This window comes from Archocentrus centrarchus, chromosome 6, assembly GCF_007364275.1.
Source record: "Archocentrus centrarchus isolate MPI-CPG fArcCen1 chromosome 6, fArcCen1, whole genome shotgun sequence".
Classification (NCBI taxonomy): domain Eukaryota; kingdom Metazoa; phylum Chordata; class Actinopteri; order Cichliformes; family Cichlidae; genus Archocentrus; species Archocentrus centrarchus.
This window is the reverse complement of record NC_044351.1, coordinates 14,900,858-14,921,994: the sequence shown is the minus strand read 5'-3', so window position 1 is coordinate 14,921,994 and position 21,137 is coordinate 14,900,858. Positions and strand designations below refer to the sequence as shown.

The following is a 21,137-nucleotide window of genomic DNA, read 5'->3' as shown; positions in this document are numbered from 1 at the left end:
TGTTATTCGTAACATAAAGTTAAACACGACGGCAACATGTCCAACAAAGAAGAGTCTGAGGGAGAAGCAGACCTCGCGACACTGAGGAGAAGGCGAGGACAAGCCAAAGCAGCCATAACTAAAATGATTACAGCTGCAAATATAAAGATAAGAGAAAATGAGCCTGAAGAGTTGAAGGCAGTACTGGAGAGCCTTGACCTAGCTGTCACTCGACTCCAGGAAACACACAGACTTTATCATGATAGGCTCACTGATGATATTGACAAAGAAGAGTCGGAAGCCTATGAGAAGGTCATCTTGATGAGTGTTCATGATGTGCGCCACAATGCTTTAGCCTGGCTGCAAGAAGTTTACACTCCTGGTGAAGTTGATGATCAGCTAATTGCTGGTGAATTGGACATCATAAATCAAACTCCTCCAGATGACACGGATGATGACAACCCCATGTCAGCTGAGCTAGAAAACCTACGTGCCTTACGAAAGAAAGAACAAGAAAACTTTGAGCTATTGCTTCGGCGCAACAAAGAGGAGTTTGAACTGGAACTCCAGCGAATGCATCACAAGGCCGAGCTAGATGCACAGATATTACACAATCAACAAAAGATACAAGCTGTAACAACAGATCTATATTCTACACCTAAGGCTGGCAAGAGCCCATCAACAACACGACCATCACTGTCACCAATATCAGAAGATTCAATCTCACACCTGCTTGAATTATCAAGGCAGCAGTATCAGGCCCAAGTGGACTCCCTGAGGCTCCCACCAACTAACATGATAAAGTTCAATGGTGACCCCCTTCAGTACTGGAAGTTCATGAGGCTTTTCACCACAATGGTGGACAAAGAGTCTGTTGCTGCAGAAGAGAAGTTAACTCGTCTACACCAGTACACTGAAGGAAAAGCTCAAGATGCTGTTAGTCACTGCTTATACAATCCCGATCCCAGTGCAGGCTTCAAGGAAGCACTCGAGCGACTAAAAACAAGATTTGGAAATCCTCATACCATCTCCCAGGCTTGGGTTGAGAAGGTTTTGAACTTTAAAGAGATAAGAGACAATGTGCAACTCAGAGATTTTGCGGACCAACTGAGAGGCTGCAAAGATACACTTTCTGCTATGAAATGTGAGGAAGAGCTCAGTGGTCGCCGCACATTGGTTGAAATCATCAGTAAACTACCACCAGATCTCAGGTCCAAATGGTTAAATGTAAACTACGATATCACTAAGGGGGGACGTCTACCTAAACTTGAGGACGTTGTCAACTTTGTTGAGACAGAGGCTGAGAAGAGATCTGACCCAGTCTTTGGTGGCATAGTGAGTTACAAGAAGCAGGAGAAACCAAGCAATGTTATGTTATCCACCAAAAGCTCAAAGAAACCTCGGCCAAACTACTCTGCAAATGTTAAGGCAGCTGCAGTTCAAGAGAACAAGTTTACACCCACCAAACGGCCAGTTAATTCAAAATGTCTAAAGTGTTCAGAGCTCCACTTCCTGAACCAGTGCCCAGCTTTCCGATCACTGACTGTGCCAGAACGCCTCATGTTTGTTCAGGAGAAGCACCTGTGCCAAAACTGTTTCATGATGGGTCATAGTGCTGAGGTATGCACACGCAATTGGGTATGCAACGTACCTGGCTGTGGACAGAAACATAACAAATGGCTACACCCAAACCACACTAACAAGCAAAATACAGCAGCAAGTCAGAATGCCACGGGTGACAATAAAACAACTCAACAAACACAATCTACCCAATCACCTAACGTCACTTGTGGATTTGCTGGTGCTGGAAATGGTAAAGTTTGCTTACCTATTGTTCCTGTGGTTGTTAGAGTCAAAGCTAGCAACATCAGTTCTGTCACATATGCATTGCTTGACCCTGGAGCCAACACAAGTTTAGTGTCAGAAGAACTTACAAAGAAACTCAAGGTCAAAGGCAAACCTGCAAGGCTGGATCTTGACACAGTAGGAGGCAGCCAAGAAGGCATATTTACTCGATGTGTGAATCTTGAGATAGACTCTCTACATGATGGCAACATGTATACACTCAATGGTGTGAGAACCCTAAGAAAGTTAAACATAGGTCTCAGCTGCCTTGCCACACCTGATGAGGTTGCCAGATGGGATCACTTAGCAGGCATTCCTATTCCCAGTGTTAACTCTGATGATGTGCACCTCGTCATTGGACAGGATGCCCCACGCCTTCTCAGAGCTGAAGAATATCGTGTAGGTGGAGATAATGATCCATATGCTACAAGGACAGTGCTTGGTTGGGCCATAAATGGACCAATTGATTACAAAGAAGGCGGAAAGAATGTCAAGGCCTATTTCCTCAAGTCAGATCACAGTCTGCAAATGCAGGTGGAGAGGTTTTGGAAGCTTGATGACCCCACCCAAAAGGACAGCCTATCAATCAACGACCAGAAGGTGATTAAGCAGTGGGAGAATTCAGTCTCTAAAGATGGCTCACACTACATCTTAGACATACCTTTTAAGAACGAAGCTGTGGCGCTACCAAACAATGTCAACTTAGCAGCACACAGACTGCAACTCCTGGAACGTAGACTGACAAAAAATGCAGACTTGCAAATGAAGTATGTAGAGGCAATGAAGTCAACCATCAACAATGGCTATGCGGAAGCAGTCCCTGCTTCGTTTCCTGACCGCAATGATGGCAAGGTATGGTACCTCCCGCATCATCCAGTGATTCATCCTCGCAAGCCAGAAAAGGTACGGGTCGTCTTTGACTGTGCAGCTAAGTACGATGGAGTATCGCTCAATGATGTTGTTCATCAAGGACCAGACTTAACAAACAAATTAATAACTGTGTTAATTCGATTCAGACAAGGTCCTATTGCTATGATGGCAGATATCGAAGGCATGTTTAACCAGATTTATGTAACACCAGACCACAGAGACATTCTGCGATTCCTGTGGTGGAAAGACCATGATCAAAGGAATGAGGTAGTTACCTACCGTATGACATCTCACCTCTTTGGCGGAGTGTGGTCTCCAAGTGCAGCAAGTTTTGCCTTAAGAAAATGTGCATCTGACCATGCACATCTGTATGATGCAGACACCATCTCCACTGTTGAAAGAAACTTCTACGTGGATGATTGTCTGAAATCTTCTGACTCACCTCAACAAGCCATCCATCTAGCAGCGCAGCTGACCAACCTACTCAAGCAAGGAGGCTTTCACTTGACCAAATGGACAAGCAATTCTGCAGAGGTCCTGAAGTCCATCCCAGAGCAGGAACATGCAAAGCGCTCACCGTCATTGGACCTGGATCAAGATCCACCAATGGAGAGAGCTCTGGGTGTGTTATGGGACATAAAAAATGATTGCCTCACATTCAGTGTGAATGTTAAGGGCAAACCCAGCACCAAAAGAGGCATGTTAAGCACAATAAGCTCGGTCTATGACCCCCTGGGTTTAGCTGGCCCATTCATTTTACGAGGAAAGGCACTATTCCAGTCACTGTGTCGCATGAAGCTAGGCTGGGACGAAACCATTCCAAGTAAGATTGCTGAGCAATGGGGCCGGTGGTTGGATGACCTGCCAAGACTTTGCAAGCTACAAATTCCTCGATGCCTCAGACCAACAGTCTATACTGTACCTTCAGTCACCATGCAGCTCCATCACTTCAGCGATGCGTCTGAGTTGGGATACGGTGCCGTCTCCTATCTCAGGCTCGTTTGCCATAATAACATATACTGTAACATCATCATGTCCAGGAACAGGCTGGCTCCAGTCAAAACAACCACTATCCCAAGACTAGAACTGGCGGCGGCGGTGGTAGCAGTGCAGCTTGACCTGAAAATCCACCAAAGCTTTGAGCTACCCCTACTGGACTCCGTCTTCTGGACTGATAGCACCATTGTGCTGCATTACATCAGAAATGAAGATAAAAGATATCAAACCTTTGTCGCAAATAGAATCTCACAGATCCGTGAAGTTTCAGCAGCCTCGCAATGGAAGTACGTCTGCACAGAGCACAACCCTGCAGATGATGTTTCTAGAGGATTTTCAGCTGAAGAACTTGCAAGCAATGAGCGCTGGCACAAAGGTCCTGCTTTCCTTTGGCAGAGAGAAGAGTTTTGGCCTCTCCAGCCGGAACTAGGTGGCTTACCTTCAGAAGCTGAGGTAAAGAAATCAAGTCAGACATATACAATCTCATCTAAAGTCACCACTCATTCAGCAGTTGATTGTTTCTTCCACAAGTATTCCTCCTGGTACAAACTCAAGCGAGCTATTGCATTGATCTTACGGGCAAAAGACATTCTTTTGAAGAAGATGAAAACTAAACTATGTGCACCTGTAACGCTTAATGATCTGAAGCGGGCGGAGATTTCCATCATTGACTATGTTCAACGCTCCCAGATCACCAAGCCACTGAGGGTTAATAACTTGAGGAAGTTAGCACCAGTACGCCTCAGTGATGGACTACTTCGAGTTGGAGGCAGACTCACCAATGCTCCAATACCTGAAGCAGCAAAACACCCAGTGATCTTGCCACAGAAGCATCATGTCAGTGAACTCATCATATGGCACTTCCACAAACTCACAGGTCATTCAGGTGCTGAGAGGGTCCTCTCTGAGATTAGGCAATCCTTCTGGATTGTCAGAGGACGCATCACAGTGAAACGAGTCCTAGCACGGTGCATACCATGCAAAAGGCACAGAGCTCCAATCAGTACGCAGTACATGGCCGACCTACCAGCCGATCGTGTGACTCCAAGTCAACCACCTTTCACCAGTGTTGGAGTCGATTACTTCGGTCCCATTAACATCAGAAGGGGACGCGGTGAGGTGAAGAGGTATGGTTGCCTGTTCACTTGCCTAACAACCAGAGCCATTCATTTGGAGGTAGCGCACAGTTTGGACACAGATTCCTTTATAAATGCTCTTCAGCGTTTCATGGCTCGTCGGGGAACACCTCAATTGATGCGCTCGGACAACGGATCAAATTTCGTTGGTGCCCGCAGTGAACTACAGAAAGCGCTGGATGAATGGAATCAACAAAGGATTGAAGAACATCTGCTCCAAAGAGAAACACAATGGAAGTTCAACCCCCCAGCAGCCTCACACATGGGAGGTGTATGGGAGAGGCAGATCCGAACAGTGCGTTCAATCCTCATGGGCCTTACAGGACAACAGACTCTGGATGATGAAGGATTAATGACACTCTTCTGCATCATTGAAAAAATTGTCAATGGACGACCACTAACAAAGCTGTCAGAGGACCCAAGAGATGGTCAGCCTCTGACTCCTAACGATTTGCTTCTGTTAAGACCTGAGTGTTCTCTACCCCCTGGTCACTTTGTGAAGCAGGATCTGTACCGTCGACGCTGGCGCCAGGTCCAGTACTTGGCGGACATTTTCTGGACTCGATGGACAAAGGAGTATTTGCCTAGTCTACAGCAGAGGCAGAAGTGGACCCACCATTCCAGAAATTATCAAGTAGGTGATCTTGTACTAGTTCTGCATGAATCAACACCTCGCAGTCAGTGGCCCCTTGGATTGGTCATTGATGTCAATGTTGGAGCTGATGGACTGGTACGTTCAGTTCAAGTAAAGACACAAACAGGTATTTATACTCGCCCCATCCACAAACTATGTTTGCTGGAAGGGAATATGGACAAGTAAGCTCTACAGACTTTCAGCTTGTGTTTTCCATGAGACTGTTACAATAGTTGTTAGCCGTGTGTTCAAGATTAACAGTTATTGCTCTAAAGTGCATGTATTACTGTATTATTACATAGTCGTTCACCAATTTTACTTGGATGACCATCTGTTGAGGTCATCGGGGCCGGGATGTTGGTATCACTCCCTTCCACTAGAGGGCTCCAATCATTGTTTACATTTTTTGTGCTGTCTGACGTGCAAGGAAGAAAGAGACACGATAGCCTTTTCAACTACAGAGAGCCAAACAGAAAAAACAAAGCAGACAAAGATTAAACCTGTCACTTAACTATCCAAATAACATTGCCCCAACGTGGTAAGTTGATCTGATTATTGTCAAACATTTGTTTAATTGTGCAAACGGACGTTGTGTTGTTTTGAAGATGTAAACTATCGTTGTTTTGCATAAAAGTGAAATACGTTTTCCCGCATGGGTTTTCAAAGGAGATATGTCGCTGTATTCAATCAGAATATCTGTGAGATGCACAAATTCGGTTTAATTTTGTGTTTAGATCTGTAAGATCCTCATAATGTGTAATCTGATGTGTTGTTGCATTTGTTTAGAGTATAAAGCTAAGCGTCTTGACAGTTTATCAACCTGGAAAATGTAATGTTAGAGATTGTAAAGTGTTTAAATGCTGAATTTGAATCTCAGAGTTATAAGTGATTAATCTAGCACAACCTTAAATGTGAGTTATTCAAACGGTTTATAGTGAAAGGTTCTAAATTTGTGTTTATTTGTATTATGATCTTAAATGTTGTAATTTCATTTTATTTACAGTTTAACCGGCTGTCATTAGGCTGTGTATAGCCAGAGGGCAATAAAAAAAAAAAAAACAACTACAACAAAACAACAAGTTTATGTTATTCGTAACAGTTACCACTGCTGGTTCAAAGCAATAGCAAACAACCTAAAAAAACAAAGCAAAAAAAGCACTGTTGCATATTTAGATTATTCAGGGTGCCCTTGCTTCACGTCCAGCCCCCTTCACTGAAGCGGTGCGTGTGTCCAGACTCTTGATTGACAGGTGCCTTTTGCTGTGCCTCTTTCTGTTCAGCTGAGCTGTCATTCCGCTGGATCCTCAATGAATTCCCGACGTTCATCCCACTGGACAAGCGGCGTTTTGTCTCCCAGATAACAGGCAACCTCTATATCTCTAAGGTGGAATCCTCAGATAAAGGAAATTACTCCTGCATCGCCTCCAGCCCATCTATTTCTAAAAGTGTCTTCTCCAACTACATCCCCCTCGTGCCTCTGACTGAACGTTAGTACCTCACTTTCTACTTCCTGTTGTCCACCCACTGCATCTGTCCATGCTTTTTACTGTGATGAAAGCTCAGTCATTATCTAAGTTGGTTTATTAAATAAAATACTGCATTTAATACAAATTTATGTTTGTAGTGCACAGGAATTATGCCAGCGGAAGCGAGGAATACATCAGAGATTAAATATGTGTCTCTATAATAGCCACACTTTCTGAGAAGTGGTTTCCCTTATTAATTCTCACATTCTTTTGCCAGTGAAGTGTGATTATAGAGCAGGACCTCAAGTGTTAAGGCATCTTAAAGAGATGCTTGAAGACAGGAAGTGACTGAGATACTGCATTTTTTCCCCCCTCCTGTCCATATTAAAGCACTGTGTTTAATCACAGTGTTGCTCATTTTAAATGCATTAAGGTCACGTTGCTGGTATTAAATTTTTAAATTTAATTTACACGACTAATTTAGCTCAGTAGACTGACACATGATGCTTGTTTTGAGATGGAGCCAGCTGGCTACAAAGGATGTGCAGAAACATCAACAGTGCCAAAATGAGGGGCAGAAACTGAAATGATGTCCTTGGACTTATTTATTTAGGCTGTATTTATCTGAAGAGCCGATTGTAAGAGGTTCAAATACAAAACGAAGCAACTTTAACATTTTCCTTAAGGGATTTCCCAGACTCCATTAGATGTTTACTTTCATCGTCATCAAACTTTGAGCTGGTTTTACCTGTGGCAAATATGTGCTGAATAGCAGAACACGAGCTAGAAGGATTTGTTCCATCAAAGGGGCTGGGGACAGAGCTGAACAGTTGTTTGGGCTCTCTCATGCATACATTTATTATGCCGTGTCTTCTGGGCATGATGTTGCAGTATTTACCCCTATCTAGTTTTGTCATGTCTGTGTGTGTTTGTGCACGCGTGTGTGTATTTGTCCAGGTTTTATGAATGTGTATGCAGAATTTTATACATTAGGAAATCACGTGCAGTCATGTGAATATATTATCACAATACTCTGGTAATGCGTTTAAGAAAGGAAACATTAGTCATTCTTAGCGCCTTAAGGCGACTGTTGTTGTGATTTGGTGCTGTGTAAATAAAACTGAACTGAATTGAATCTCAGGGACCTGAATAAACCTTTTATTACATTTTACAGAAACCTGCTACCTTTAATGTCATGAATATGCTACTTTGGCATTTAAAAGTTTTATCCAGGTTTTGCTGCGTCCCAATTGAGTTTGTCAGTCAGCGAATGTATAATTGTTGCTCATATCTTGTGATTGCTTAATGGAACCACCTGATTGCTATTTGCTATGATACAGGAACTAATTGGAGGTAATTGAGTTAGTGCAGAAACAGCAGAGTGGTTAAGAAATTCAGGGCACTCCTAGATCCACACAGTGCACTGCGAAATCTGGACCATGACGCATCTTAGGCAGATTTTTTTAAGTAAAGAAATCGACTACTGGAAACAGCCTGCTACCACTTTTAAGCTAAAACAAATCCAACAAACTCATTTCTCCTAAACAATGACAAAATTACATACAAGGAGAGAAATAACCTAACCTTTGATGTAGGATATAATATTTCCATATATATGCCTTATATCGTGAATATGACCAAAGTCAGGATTTTCTAAGATTTTCTAAGAAAACCTTGAAAGCAAACACAAAATTATTTTTAAAGTATTTGTTTTGTCAGCAGCTAGAGATGGGGTTAAGCATCCATCCATCCATGTCATAATTTGTTGCTCTTTCACTCAGGTTCTATCAGGAAATACCCGGCTGACCTCAGAGTCAAGTTCCCTGACACCACTGCTTTGGTGGGGCACAATATCACCCTGGAGTGCTTTGCTTTGGGGAAGTAAGTGCGAGAGAATATGGGTAAATTCTGCTTGCTGGAATCAAAGGTTTTGTGACAATCTCATACTAGCCAGTCTTCTGCAGGTCACATGTACTGAGATGACTCTCACATGAGAATTTAAGTGAATATGAATTCAGTTTCAGAGGCTCGGTCTTTAATGAAATCAGATCACAACATATCAGTCTGTCAACACCGCACCATTTAGCAAACTCTCTTTAAGCCACTGCCTGTTCACTGGGCTACATGATTTATAACCCATGTTTCACAGTGATAATTTGAAGTGCAGTGAGGCATACAGTAGGCTTTACAACTTGAGGCCTGGCTCGTACATTGTTTTTCTCTGTGTATCCTTTTCAGTCCTGTCCCTGAGATCCGGTGGAAAAAGATAGACGGACACCTGCCATCAAACCACGAGGTGCAGATGACAGGAGCTCAACTGCATCTGTACAATGTGCAATTTGAAGATAGTGGCACCTATAGGTGTGAAGCAATAAACTCGAAAGGAAAGGACCACCATACTGCAAATGTGTTTGTAGAAGGTAATTTTTCCTTGTCTTAATTCATAACGCAGTGGCTACAGACATGCAGTGAATATAAGTTTTACAAAATCTTTATCAGTTCTATTAATTCTCTGCTAGGTGTGCTTGGTGGGATAAACTCATCAGCACTGATTAGAATTTAGGATTAGATTTTAAATCTAGCACCCATTTTAATGCCTCAAGTATCTACCCATATATGTATCCACATAGCTTTGTATTTTTCTTTAGATTTTTCTCAAACCCTTTAACTAAATTTCCTCATTTGCAGCTTTCCCTGAGTGGGTGGAACATATCAGCAGCACAGAGAAAGACCTTGGTAGCGACTACACTATGTCCTGCAAAGCCAGTGGCAAACCTAAACCACACATCCGCTGGCTGAAAAATGGAGAACAGGTACTAATCAGCCTCATAAAGCTATTGTCTTGTAGCTGCACAAATTAGCTATAACTGTAAAATGCTCAGAGTCCTCTTAGTAGCTGTCTTTTCTGTTGGGTATGCAGCCGGGTGGGTTGTTACAGTAGCGCAGCAGTAGACAGGGAGCTGGCACTGTGGGTACACATGGTGTCATGAGAGTTCAATAAAAAGCACCTTTTGTTTTTGAGCAGGTGCCAGCATGTGTTGTGTAATTCTCCATAGAAACAACTGTCATCAGGCTTGAAAATGCTCTAGAGAGCAGCAGCTAGTGACAGAAAAGTGGGGGAGGTTGTTGGATATATCATTATGCATTAATGAAATCCTCTCCCAGTCAGATGAGCCACAGTGGCCGTCATCTGTAGCTTTAGTGCATGTCAACCATCATCACTTGCTTTGTAATAGAACTTGAACTCTATACAAAAAAAAAAAATAGATTTATTTTGTTTTTACTTTACACTTTACACTTTACTTTACACAGGTTGACAGGAAAGAGATGAGATTCAGCAGCTTGACATTTGATGATTCAGGGATGTACCAGTGCATAGCAGAAAATCACCATGGAGTCATTTATGCCAATGCAGAGTTGCGTGTCTTTGGTGAGTCAAACAACCATTACAGCACACATGGTTGTGTCATGTTTCAAGCTAACTAATAACACGGGGAGTGTGTTAGTAGGGTTACGTTAATTGGTGATTCTAAATTGCCCAAAGGGCATGTGAGTGTGAATGGTTGCCTGTCTGTCTGTGTTAGCCCTGTGATAGACTGGCGACCTGTCCAGGGTGTAACCTGCCTCTTGCCCTATGGTGGCTCTGAATTGGATAAGTGGAAGAAGATAGATGGATGAGGAATGTGTTTAGACAAAAAAAAAAAAAATCAGTGTTTACATATCTGAGTAGAAATTAAAAATGTCTACAAAAATTTACTTTTTTTGCTATTTGAAATTGCACGCACAATATGATAGCTCTGTACACTGCATGTTTTAGGAAAGTGTGATAATGGTGTGAATTCCCACATTTAATCTGCATTCGACTATGTTTGAGATGAATAATCAATACTGTTACTCCTCAGCCTGCGCTCCCACATTTCAACACAACCCAGTGAAAACAGTGCTGGCAGCCAAAAATGGCCGAGTGGTGATTGAATGTCGACCCAAAGCGGCCCCAAAGCCTGCCTTTTACTGGAGCAAAGACACTGAGCTGCTCTCCAACTCTACCAGGTGAACAGTCTCTTTCTGTTTGCCTCGAATCACTGAATATTTTATACATTTTTATTCATTCTCAAAGGCTGGTTTACCATGCAAGAGTTTTCCTTTGTTGTTTTAATTCCAGTATTCATCAACCATAAACCATTTTCCATGACTGTGTGACACATCTGGGTTACAGTTTTACAAGGAAAAGTATTTGGGAATGCAATGTCATTGGGTGCTGAAAGGGACTTTAAAATGTGTACAGTGTCTTGATTTGGGGGATAAATCTCTAGATCTCTTAACTCTACTGTGTACTTTATGCAGAGAATTCTTTAATGTTGTTGTTGTTGTTTGTCAGTGACTGCTGAGCACAGCTTTGCTGTCATCAGTGACTAACATTAAGCTCATTCTCAAGATTAGTGTGAGCAGCCTGGTGTGTAAACCCCTGTGTTGTGCTCCTCACTGGCAAAACAAGCCTAATCTGTAAGCTCTGAGACCCCCCAACTTTTCCCCCCACCCTAAATACCTCATAGTGGGACTCACTTAGAGGAGGAGCAGCAGGCAAGTTACTGTGCAGCATATGCACCCTAATAACTCTGGGTGGGTGTGGACTGGCAATGTGGCAGCTGGCAGACTATTTCACATGCATGAATGTGAAATGTGCAGAAAAAAATGAATCAAGTATCTCTGCCTTGCCGTTAGTACAAGTTAATGTAGTTTAAAGTTCTCCTGCTTTTTTCCGTGGCAAACTCAATATCCATTAAGGAACTGGCACATATTCTGACTGCTTTCATCATTTTTCATAATCCACATATCCCTGGAATACACACTGGACTATTGACCTTAATATTTTGCTGAATGCTTTATACTGCATTGGGCCTCAGTGTGTAAAGTATTATTTCTGGTTTCTCCTCAGGGTGTTCATCTGGGAGGATGGAAGCCTGGAGATCCTCAATGTAAGACGAGAAGACGAAGGCAGATACACCTGCTTTGCAGAGAATGATCGGGGCAAGGCCAATAGCACCGGCTATCTGTCAGTTACAGGCAAGTTCCAGCTAAAGAACAATCTTTAGTAGCTCTCTTTATGTCGCTGATGTTTCTAGGACAGCTGGTATTGCTTTGACTGATGTCAACCTTAGCTGGCAATCATTCCTGCCACTCTCAGTCCCACCAAGCAGTTGCGACCTCCAGATGTCTGCTATTGCTGAATTATGACCCTCTTTGTGGACTGATAGTATACATGACATTCAGTCATTACCAGTCATTACTCAAGGGCAATGGCATGAGGGGGCTGCTTTAGATTCCATGTGATGAGACATCAACTTATACCATTCACTGTTCAGCTAAAAAGGAGGTGAACAAGTTTAGACTGTCTAATAGAATGAAAAAGAAAGTTCCCATAGACTGATATTAGCTGTTATTTATTTTCTTTAGACATGCAGTCACAGCTGTCACGCATTTTAGTTTTTTACACTTGAGCCTGGGTGGTATGGATGTGCAGCTCTTTTCTGCCCTCTTCTGGAAATTTTTCATATTTCTATTTATTTTACACCACAACCACATACTCTACCTTTCATCATATTTAGACCCACCTAAGCCTGTTTGTCATATAAGTAATTTTCCCTGTTTTTCCACTATTATTTAATCAAATATCATATAACTTAAATAATTCTGGAGCCGTACTGTCACTGAGACCTGTTCCTACTCCTGTCTTTCCCACAGATGCTACAAAGATCACCTTGGCACCATCTGATGTTGACGTTAAAGTGGGAGAGAATGCCTGGATGCAGTGCGCAGCATCACACGATCAGTCTCTAGACATCACCTTCATCTGGTCCCTAGATGGCCGAGTCATTGACCTACACAAGGACAGCCAACATTATGAACGCACCACAGTGAGACACCGTATTGTTCAATTAATTATTTTTTAAGAGTAATGAGCATGAATAACCCAGGTTTAGCTACAATTATTTGGGCCCAACTTCAAAAAATCCCTTCGACCAGGAGTTCATCTACATGCTAAGCATATTTGAGGTCAGATTGATTCACTGTTTGGAATACCTGATATGGAAAAATACAGTCTGATATAAATGAATATGACTCTAAAATCCATTTTGCATACCTTCCCCGAGTGGAATAGAGCACAGTATTTCAGTTTAACAGTGACTTCTGCTAACATCCATTATTGTTGACATAATCTGCTCTCTCTCTCGCTCTCTCTCTCTCTCTCTCTCTCTCTCTCTCTCTCTCAGCACTAACCATAAGCTAGTGGTTAGCTTTGCTCATTTGTCACTCTGCCTGCTAGGCAAACACCATATTATGACTGTGATTGATAGCATCCAATTTTTGCATGCAGGGATGATTTTCCCCTCGTAAAAGTGGGGTTCAGTTCCATTTAATACTGTTTGTGTGGTATTAGCAAAGCCAGTTTGAGTCTGCTGCAAGTTTGATGCATTCTTAAAGTTGAATTTCATTTCTACTAAGAATGTTGACTGTTCACTGTGCAGCAGTGACATTTTTAGATGCAAAAAGAGGCTTTGTTGAACTTGTCTGATTAACCTTGATGACTTCAGTTACTAGACCAATAATAAAATGCCAATTTTCCAAATTTATGATGTTTTCTTGGGTCGATGTATAATGTCTTGCTTTTTTGTTTTGTTTTTTTGTTTTACTTGTCTCTTGTGTTCTTTTGATCAGAATGGAAGCTCGAATGGTGAGCTGCTCATCAAGAATGTTCAGCTGAAACATGCTGGACAGTACACCTGCACCGCGCAGACCCCTGTTGACAATGTCACTGCCTCTGCCAACCTGGTTGTCAGGGGTGAGTCGGCAGTCGTAACTAAACAAACACACTGGTATCTATGAAAGACTGTTATTTCACGTTAGATATATGTATTTTGGGTTTTTGTCTGTGTACTTCTCATCATCTTAAAGCCTGCTGGCCTCATGTACTTCCATGCACGAATCAGGATTAAGTTACATTTAAACATGTTACCTAAAGTCAAATGGCAGCAGATTAGTTCATGTTTTTGAGTATTAAACACTTAAGAATCTATTAATTGTTCTATTATTAATCTACTATTGTTAGACCTTTAATATACAGGTAAAAAATGTACACATCTGAAAAATGAAAGAGGCTCAAAGTTATGGCACAAGTGCTGCATGTTTTGCAGTGCATATTTGAGGAGAAGTAAATCTCTCCAGAGCAACCAGACCGTGGGCCTTTTTTTTTGTAAGATAATCTGTCAAACCCAAGACTCCATGCTAACAAATGTGAGGGAGAAAGCACTGGAAAAAGCTGTGGAAGGAAATGAATTGTGTCCTCAAACATAAGACAGAGGCACACTGAGAACACTTAAGCATCTACTGGTTCCGCCCAGAAAAGGTCAGACTAACTTAGTCAGATGCCAAGTGGCATTAGCGTTTCTATTATTGGGCAAAATGCTATACTCAAATATAAATGCTGGTGCCTTTGCCTCAAGATGGCATTGTTTGGCTGTATGGCAGCACACTGCAGGTCATATTTATCCAAAAACTGCTACAGTATGTCCACCCAGTCAAGGGACATGGGGGGAAAAAATTAGTTTTATGGGAAAGTTTGTGCTTGTTGTGAGCTCTGATTAAAAAGCTGTTGCTATGGATGCATAGACAAAGTAATAGCTTGATCTGAAAAGCAATCAGTGTCAGTAAAATGTTTTGTATAGTGCCAGCTCTGACCTGTTTTTATTTCAAGTGTAATGCCTTGTGATGAGTGTATAATGAATCATTGATTTCAATCCCTCAGTACAGTATTTCAATAAGGACAGCTGCTGATTTCTATACTTGTTCTTCCAACCTCACATTGATATAAACACACACAAAGCAAACACTGCCACTCTTTTTGAGGTCTCTGTGTCTTCTTTACTTTACTGTATTTCAGATGACTCATCACTTTGTTTTCACCTTCTTCTTCCTGATGACTGAGAGCTTGTCTTGTAGTGCTTTCCTCAGCTCCTGAAACAGGTCCAGTGCTGGAGGACAAAGGATCTTTTTTAGATAGGAATTCTAGCAGTGAATTGGTTGCCAGTGATCCCTGTTTTGTCCTGGGTGTGCTGCTGCTGCTGCTGTTGCTTTCAGAGCAGGTGTTGACAGATGGCCAGGTGAACGCACAGCGGCTGACTGTGACGTTTCCCAGAGTGTAACCAAAGCGCAGGTCTGGGGCCGCTCCTAATGGAGTGCCAAATGCCAGCAGCCTGGGGCACAACGAGGGAGAGATGAAAGACAGCCATTTATCATGGCAGATGAGGAAGCAGAGCTGCTTGAGGAGAGTGTCTAAGCTCGAAACACAGCTCTGCACCTGTAGCCTGTTATTAGCAGGGATTTAAGATAGGACGCAGAGGTGTTTACATATGATTATATGTGAGTGTAGATAGAGTAAAGTTACAGTCTTGGAAGGGTACTGAAATGTGGCGGTGTTAATGCAAATGTCTGTGTAATAGGAAAACTATTTAAAAACTTTGTTGAACTCATAGCACAAAACCCAATACTTCTCCAAAGGGTCTCTGAATTATAAAGATATATAAAAAAAAAACATGCACAGTGTTTCATTGCTTACATTAAATTGTAACAACTGAGCCTTCTCTCCTGGCTCTTAGAGGAGAGGGGAAGCTTAAGGCCTGTCCAGCTTCGGCTGTCTAATCGTCTTAGTTCTCTCAGCTCACATTCGTGATTTGGAAAAAGTAAATTCTGGCTGATTTCTGACTCTGTGGGTTGGGAGGCTAACCCTGACACAGTCTGGGTTTTCTATTAAGCCATTTTTAAGTTCCAAAGGAAGAATCAAGAGGAGCATTAGGACCAAGAGAAACACTGGATTGTAAAGCTTTTGCTTAAGCTTTAGTTCATGTATGTCAATGGGCCTCTAAAGCTCTAATGCCTTAATCCATCAGTCTTTGCTGGTGTCTTTTAAAGAAAATATAAGGGCTTTGATATACCATATTTCATATGCACCAAACACTAGACACTTTGAAGCTGATTTTAAAGTATAAAGTTTTTAAACAGCTCAGAACTTAAGCTGAAAATTCCCCCCTTGAGTTTTTTTGTAGCATTATATTCTCTTTTTTTCTGTCTTCAGTTTGCAAGTAGGATGTTCATTGTCCGCTTGAGGGAAAACTCAAAGTGGCTATTTGTGGGGATTAAAATTCGTGAACCAGAAGCTAGTTGTCAGCATCACTTTTCTCTACAGACACCTGCAGCCACATCTGTGCTCTTCTCCCATCCAACAATACTTTAAGCTTTTGTGTCATTCTTCTCTTTACCCAGGTCCTCCTGGTGCCCCAGGTGGGGTGCGAATAATAGAAAAAACTGACAAGAGCGTAACATTGCAGTGGAGCCGTGGTGCATACAACCACAGTCCGATCTCCAAATATACCATCCAGTACAGGGACCAGTTCTCAAAAGATGTCTGGAACAGAGCCACTACATGTAAGAACTCCAGCATGCTCGTTGGTGAAATAAACATTGCTACCATAATGCTGAGCTGGGTCTGGTGCTGTAATATTTGTGGTCGTGCTGCACAGTGATACTGCAGGCCTGCGAGGTGGTTAATGTCTGTTAAAGATGGCTTAAATATAATTGAGTTATGCCTCAGTGACTTAAAATATAGGATGGGTTCCAAAAATAGAACTGCACGTATGTTTTAAGGACATTTTCATTAAGTTGTGGTACAACATAACTGGTGGCATGTAATGTTCAAACATACAGTGCTACGGCGCTAAAATGAGCATGTCTCTCTATAGCTCCTGTTGATGTAGAGGGGAATACAGAGATGGCCACAGTGGTGAACTTGAGTCCCTGGACAGAATATGAGTTCAGGGTCATCGCTACCAATACTCTGGGGACAGGAGAGCCGAGCGAGCCGTCGCCTAAAGTTAAAACTCTGGAAGCAGGTAAGACTGTGTTTTGACTTTGAACCAGCAAGTACTGTACACATAAGCTGGAATACAGAATCAGAGTAACTTAATAGGTCAAGAAGTAGAAGGAAAAGAGATGTGGTACCACAGTCCAGCTTTCCGTTCTGTTATTTATTCATCATTCTATTATTGCACTGTTTACTTATGTTAAATGTCACTGCAGAAATGAGTCAGCACAAATCCCATCATGCTGCACTTCCTAGAGCAGGAAACTTACCACACAAACCTCTGCAAATGAGCACTTTGGTGAAACTGTATACTGAAATTCAATTATAAAATGGGAATCACAGACTTACGGTAACCTCTCTTAAAAAAAAAAAAAAATCATAAGTTGATAGTGAGCTGCTAGGCATAAAGCAAACAAGAGAACTTGTCCCTCTCTGTCTCTCTGAATGGCAGAGTTCCCACATGGACATTTAGGTGTTGCGTTTGGCACGGGAGCAGACATAGATACTGTATTTGAGGAGGAAGGATGTTAGAGCAACATTGCCGAGGCTAGGTTACAGCCTGTGTGGTTTGGCTGTGTTTGTGTGGCTTCATAGCATGTGGGCTCAGAGTTTTGCTGTTGATGTCTCATTGTAGTTCCTGTGGTGGCGCCCTCAGAGGTTGGCGGGGGTGGAGGGGCGAGCAGAGAACTGACCATCACATGGAAGGTAGGTTGGGACTTTCCACTGGGCAAAGTGGGAAGATAGGTTATATGTTTACATGAAAACTTGCCAAAAGATGTTTAGTTTTAAGTTCAATTGAAATATGCTGACTTCTATTTTATTGCATATATTTAGATTTAAAGAGAGTGGCAAGCCAGGTAGTGCAGATGTCTCTGTGGGATCACAGTTATCCAGGCCATGGTAGTCTTAAGTGCTTGAGTTGAAGGCAACTGGATTTCTTTTTTTTTTAGTTTTCTAAAGATGTTTCACCTCTCATCCGAAAGGCTTCTTCAGTTCTTCAAATGAAATTCTGTAAAAAAAAAAAAAAAATTAAAAAAAGCCCACTTACACTCAAGACATGTAGTGCAGAGAGCAAATAAAACAAAAACAAGTTTTTAATTGGCAGTTTGTGGAACCCAATAATGGGTTTCCAGCTGCTTTGTAAAACAAGCAGGCATTATCAGCAGAGTAATCAGAATAAAGAACATAACACAGAACATGTAGTAAGAAGGCCTGAATGATAAAATGATCGCTATCAAAAAAAAAAAAAAAAAATCAACGACTGAACTAACTCACGGTGTGTTGCTTCTCTGCTGCAGCCGCTGATAAATTAGCTATGGCTAAATTGTATTTTGCTTGGCTGCAGCATGACCGTTCAATTCCAGAGCAGCTGGAGGATGAGACGATGTGTTTACCTTTCTGTACATGTGTGATGAAGACACGGTGTCCACAAAGGAAATGAGGTGTGATGATAGAAAAGGATGAACCATAAGTGACGCTGCTGTATACAGATATCTTACACAGTGCAGTTACTGTATTGAACTGTATTTAAATATCATCTGATTAATGTAATTGGCTTTTTTTAAGTTATGCCTTTTCCACTCTCATATAAAGCACACTCGTAAGTGGCTCATGCACGATGTGTGTTAAATAAAACTTTTACCAAATGACATTTTTCAAAGTGTATTTATTTATTTTGTCAACAGCCTGTACCCCCGGAGTACTACTACGGGTCCAATTTTGGCTACATTGTGGCCTTCAAACCCCAAGATGAACAAGAGTGGAAAAGGGTGGCAGTAGCTGATCCCCAGGCCAAGCGCTATGTTCACAAAGTCTCTGACATCCCTCCTATGACGGAGTTTGTAGTCAAAGTTAAAGCATTCAACAGCCAGGGAGAAGGACCCTACAGCCTAACGACCATCATCTATTCTGCACAGGACGGTAAGCACAGAAAAGATTCACAGCTCTCAGCGCTCTCAACTGTAATAGGGAAAATGTGCTGAAGTGATCTCGGAACAACATCACAGATCAACCTGGTTCTGTTTTATTAGTGTCAGAGAATGAGGGATTGCTCAGTGCTGCAAGCCAATGCTCTGCTTGTTCAGCCAGTTTCAGCTACTCATTACCATGGTTATATGAAGTAGGATCCATTTAATATTAGTTCTCATGTATGATAATGAGAAGTATTAATACCCCTTGAAAGTGAACCCATCATCCTCCCTTCTCTCTCTCTCTCTCTCTCGGTCCTTGTTAGGGGATTATAATGATCTACGTCGCATGAACCAGAAAGCTGATAAATCACCCAAGGATGCAAAGCATTTAGCCTAGTTATTAACTTCCAATGACAGACGGTTGAGATAACCACTAGAAACTCAGACATTATGGGTTACAGAGATTCTCCTGCTCCCATGGTAACACAATCAGGGAATGCTTGCCTTGTGAGGGTCTATGATTTTATGGTTCTGCCTTCAAAGTGAGCCCCTCTCCAGGCAAACCTGTGACCATATTTGTGTGCATGCTAGATATGCACGCATACAAACCATGTTTGTGTGCGCTTGCCTCTGTTTACAACATAGTGACGGCATGACAGTTTAACATTTGAGGACAGGTTCCTGGCAGGAAAAGACTGAACACAGCCATTAACTGTTCCATAAGTTGTCTGACGGTCCACTAAAGGAATGTGGATCAAGAGAAATGTCCGTGACGTCACGTGTTCACCATAATGTAATTCCAATGCTAACATTATGCTGAAGCACCGCTGAGAGAACAAAAGGCAAAAGAAGCCAATAGACACATGAAGAAATACAAGCTTATGTTTAGTATAATGAGTCTGTGTACGCCAAACTAAACATTTACAGTTTGGGATTGTTTTGTTTTCAATTAAAAAAAAAAAAAATTTACCATTATGGTCGGGTTCCTAAAAATGATTCTCATACTGTAATCTGTCTGTACTGGGTTTCTTTTTAGCTCCATCTGAAGCTCCTGGAGTTGTTGAAGCCAGAGCTCTCTCTGCTACAATTGCTACTGTGTCATGGATGCCTCTCTCAAATAGCGATGTAGATGGATACCAGGTCAGTTGAAATTTTAATGAGGCTTGATGATAGTAGTGTTCATCTACAGTGCTGGCTCAAACAGTATTTAGAAACATCTTTCTTTATGATTTGCTTACTCAAACGAACTCTAAGCTACTCTAATTAGCATTCTTGGTTTTACGTCTAGTAGGCAGATACAAAAGTTGGATCATTCTTATCTGCCAACTTACACCACAAAGTGGATAACAGCGTGTCTCCAAAAATTTTAAATTACTCCTTACATTTTATGAGGTTTTCACGTGTACAGTGCTTCAAAAAACAAGATCTCACCCGTGTCTCCGTGTTTCCCAGGTGAAGTACTGGAAGGCTGGTGAAAATGAAGGAGAGGCCCTGAAGGTTGTGGTGTCGAGCAGGGAGAACCACACTAAACTTGAAAATCTGACACCTTACACAGACTACATTATTGAAGTTCGAGGCTATAACTCTGCAGGATATGGGCCAGCCAGCCACCACTTCCGGGTCCTGACTAAGAAACCCCGTATGTTGTGCTTTACAGTAGTTTTTCACTAACTAGCAGGGAACTGCTTGGAATACACTGAGAACAGTCCATTCTGCAGACAAGATTTGAGTCATTTAAAAAAATAAGCGTATTAATGATTGCTTTGTTTTGACTTTACCAGCACCAGATCGAGCCCCCAGAATAATAAGTAAAAAACTGAAAGGTCAGTCAGTAAATATTGCCTGGGAACAAGTGGAACCGATGGCTAATGAGTCATCAATAGATGGGTACCGAGTGAGTACACTTCAATATTTTTGTTTCATCTCTGAAATAAAACAGTAGCTGCTGAGAACGTTCTCCTTCTCTACTAATAGAGACTATACATATGTGCATACCCAGATACTATACAGGCAGGAGGGCCAATCCACAGGCACTCTGTACACCACCATTAAGCGGTCCATTGATCTTCCTCTACCTGCAAATGGGAACTACGTGGTGGAGGTCCGGGCACACACGGAGGGAGGAGATGGGGCTATGACCAAAATCCAGGTCACAGGTAATTATTTTGAGTTGATTAAAGTGAGATTTAGGTTTACTATTGTTGGCTCTGGTGTTAAATTCTGTAAACATGTCTCTTTGTTCTGATTGTGTTTCAATAAACCCTTTAAAAGAAGAAATAAACTTAAAAAAAAAAACCCATTTCCCTTCCTTTTGAATTGTTATCTTTTAGATCAAATTACTGTTATTCCATGAGAATAATCGCCCGTGAAAAATACTCTGCCATC

General features: G+C 41.9%; 1 protein-coding gene across 4 annotated transcripts in view; it reads left to right on the top strand.

Annotated features, from left to right (window-relative positions):
• Window positions 1–21,137, top strand: part of cntn1a (contactin 1a) — a 75,245-nt gene that overhangs the window by 50,932 nt on the left and 3,176 nt on the right. For 3 of the 4 annotated variants that reach the window (XM_030730542.1, XM_030730539.1, XM_030730541.1), the window contains exons 7-23: window positions 6,741–6,947; window positions 8,708–8,807; window positions 9,165–9,346; window positions 9,615–9,739; window positions 10,239–10,356; window positions 10,829–10,976; window positions 11,863–11,990; window positions 12,669–12,841; window positions 13,644–13,767; window positions 16,245–16,406; window positions 16,721–16,870; window positions 17,477–17,547; window positions 18,528–18,762; window positions 19,789–19,892; window positions 20,205–20,391; window positions 20,534–20,646; window positions 20,752–20,908. In XM_030730542.1, the coding sequence (XP_030586402.1) occupies window positions 6,741–6,947; window positions 8,708–8,807; window positions 9,165–9,346; window positions 9,615–9,739; window positions 10,239–10,356; window positions 10,829–10,976; window positions 11,863–11,990; window positions 12,669–12,841; window positions 13,644–13,767; window positions 16,245–16,406; window positions 16,721–16,870; window positions 17,477–17,547; window positions 18,528–18,762; window positions 19,789–19,892; window positions 20,205–20,391; window positions 20,534–20,646; window positions 20,752–20,908 (2,484 nt within the window). Of the gene's footprint in view, window positions 1–1,961; window positions 5,461–6,740; window positions 6,948–8,707; window positions 8,808–9,164; window positions 9,347–9,614; window positions 9,740–10,238; window positions 10,357–10,828; window positions 10,977–11,862; window positions 11,991–12,668; window positions 12,842–13,643; window positions 13,768–16,244; window positions 16,407–16,720; window positions 16,871–17,476; window positions 17,548–18,527; window positions 18,763–19,788; window positions 19,893–20,204; window positions 20,392–20,533; window positions 20,647–20,751; window positions 20,909–21,137 lie in introns of those variants that run through there. The other variant, XM_030730538.1, reaches the window with a different exon arrangement.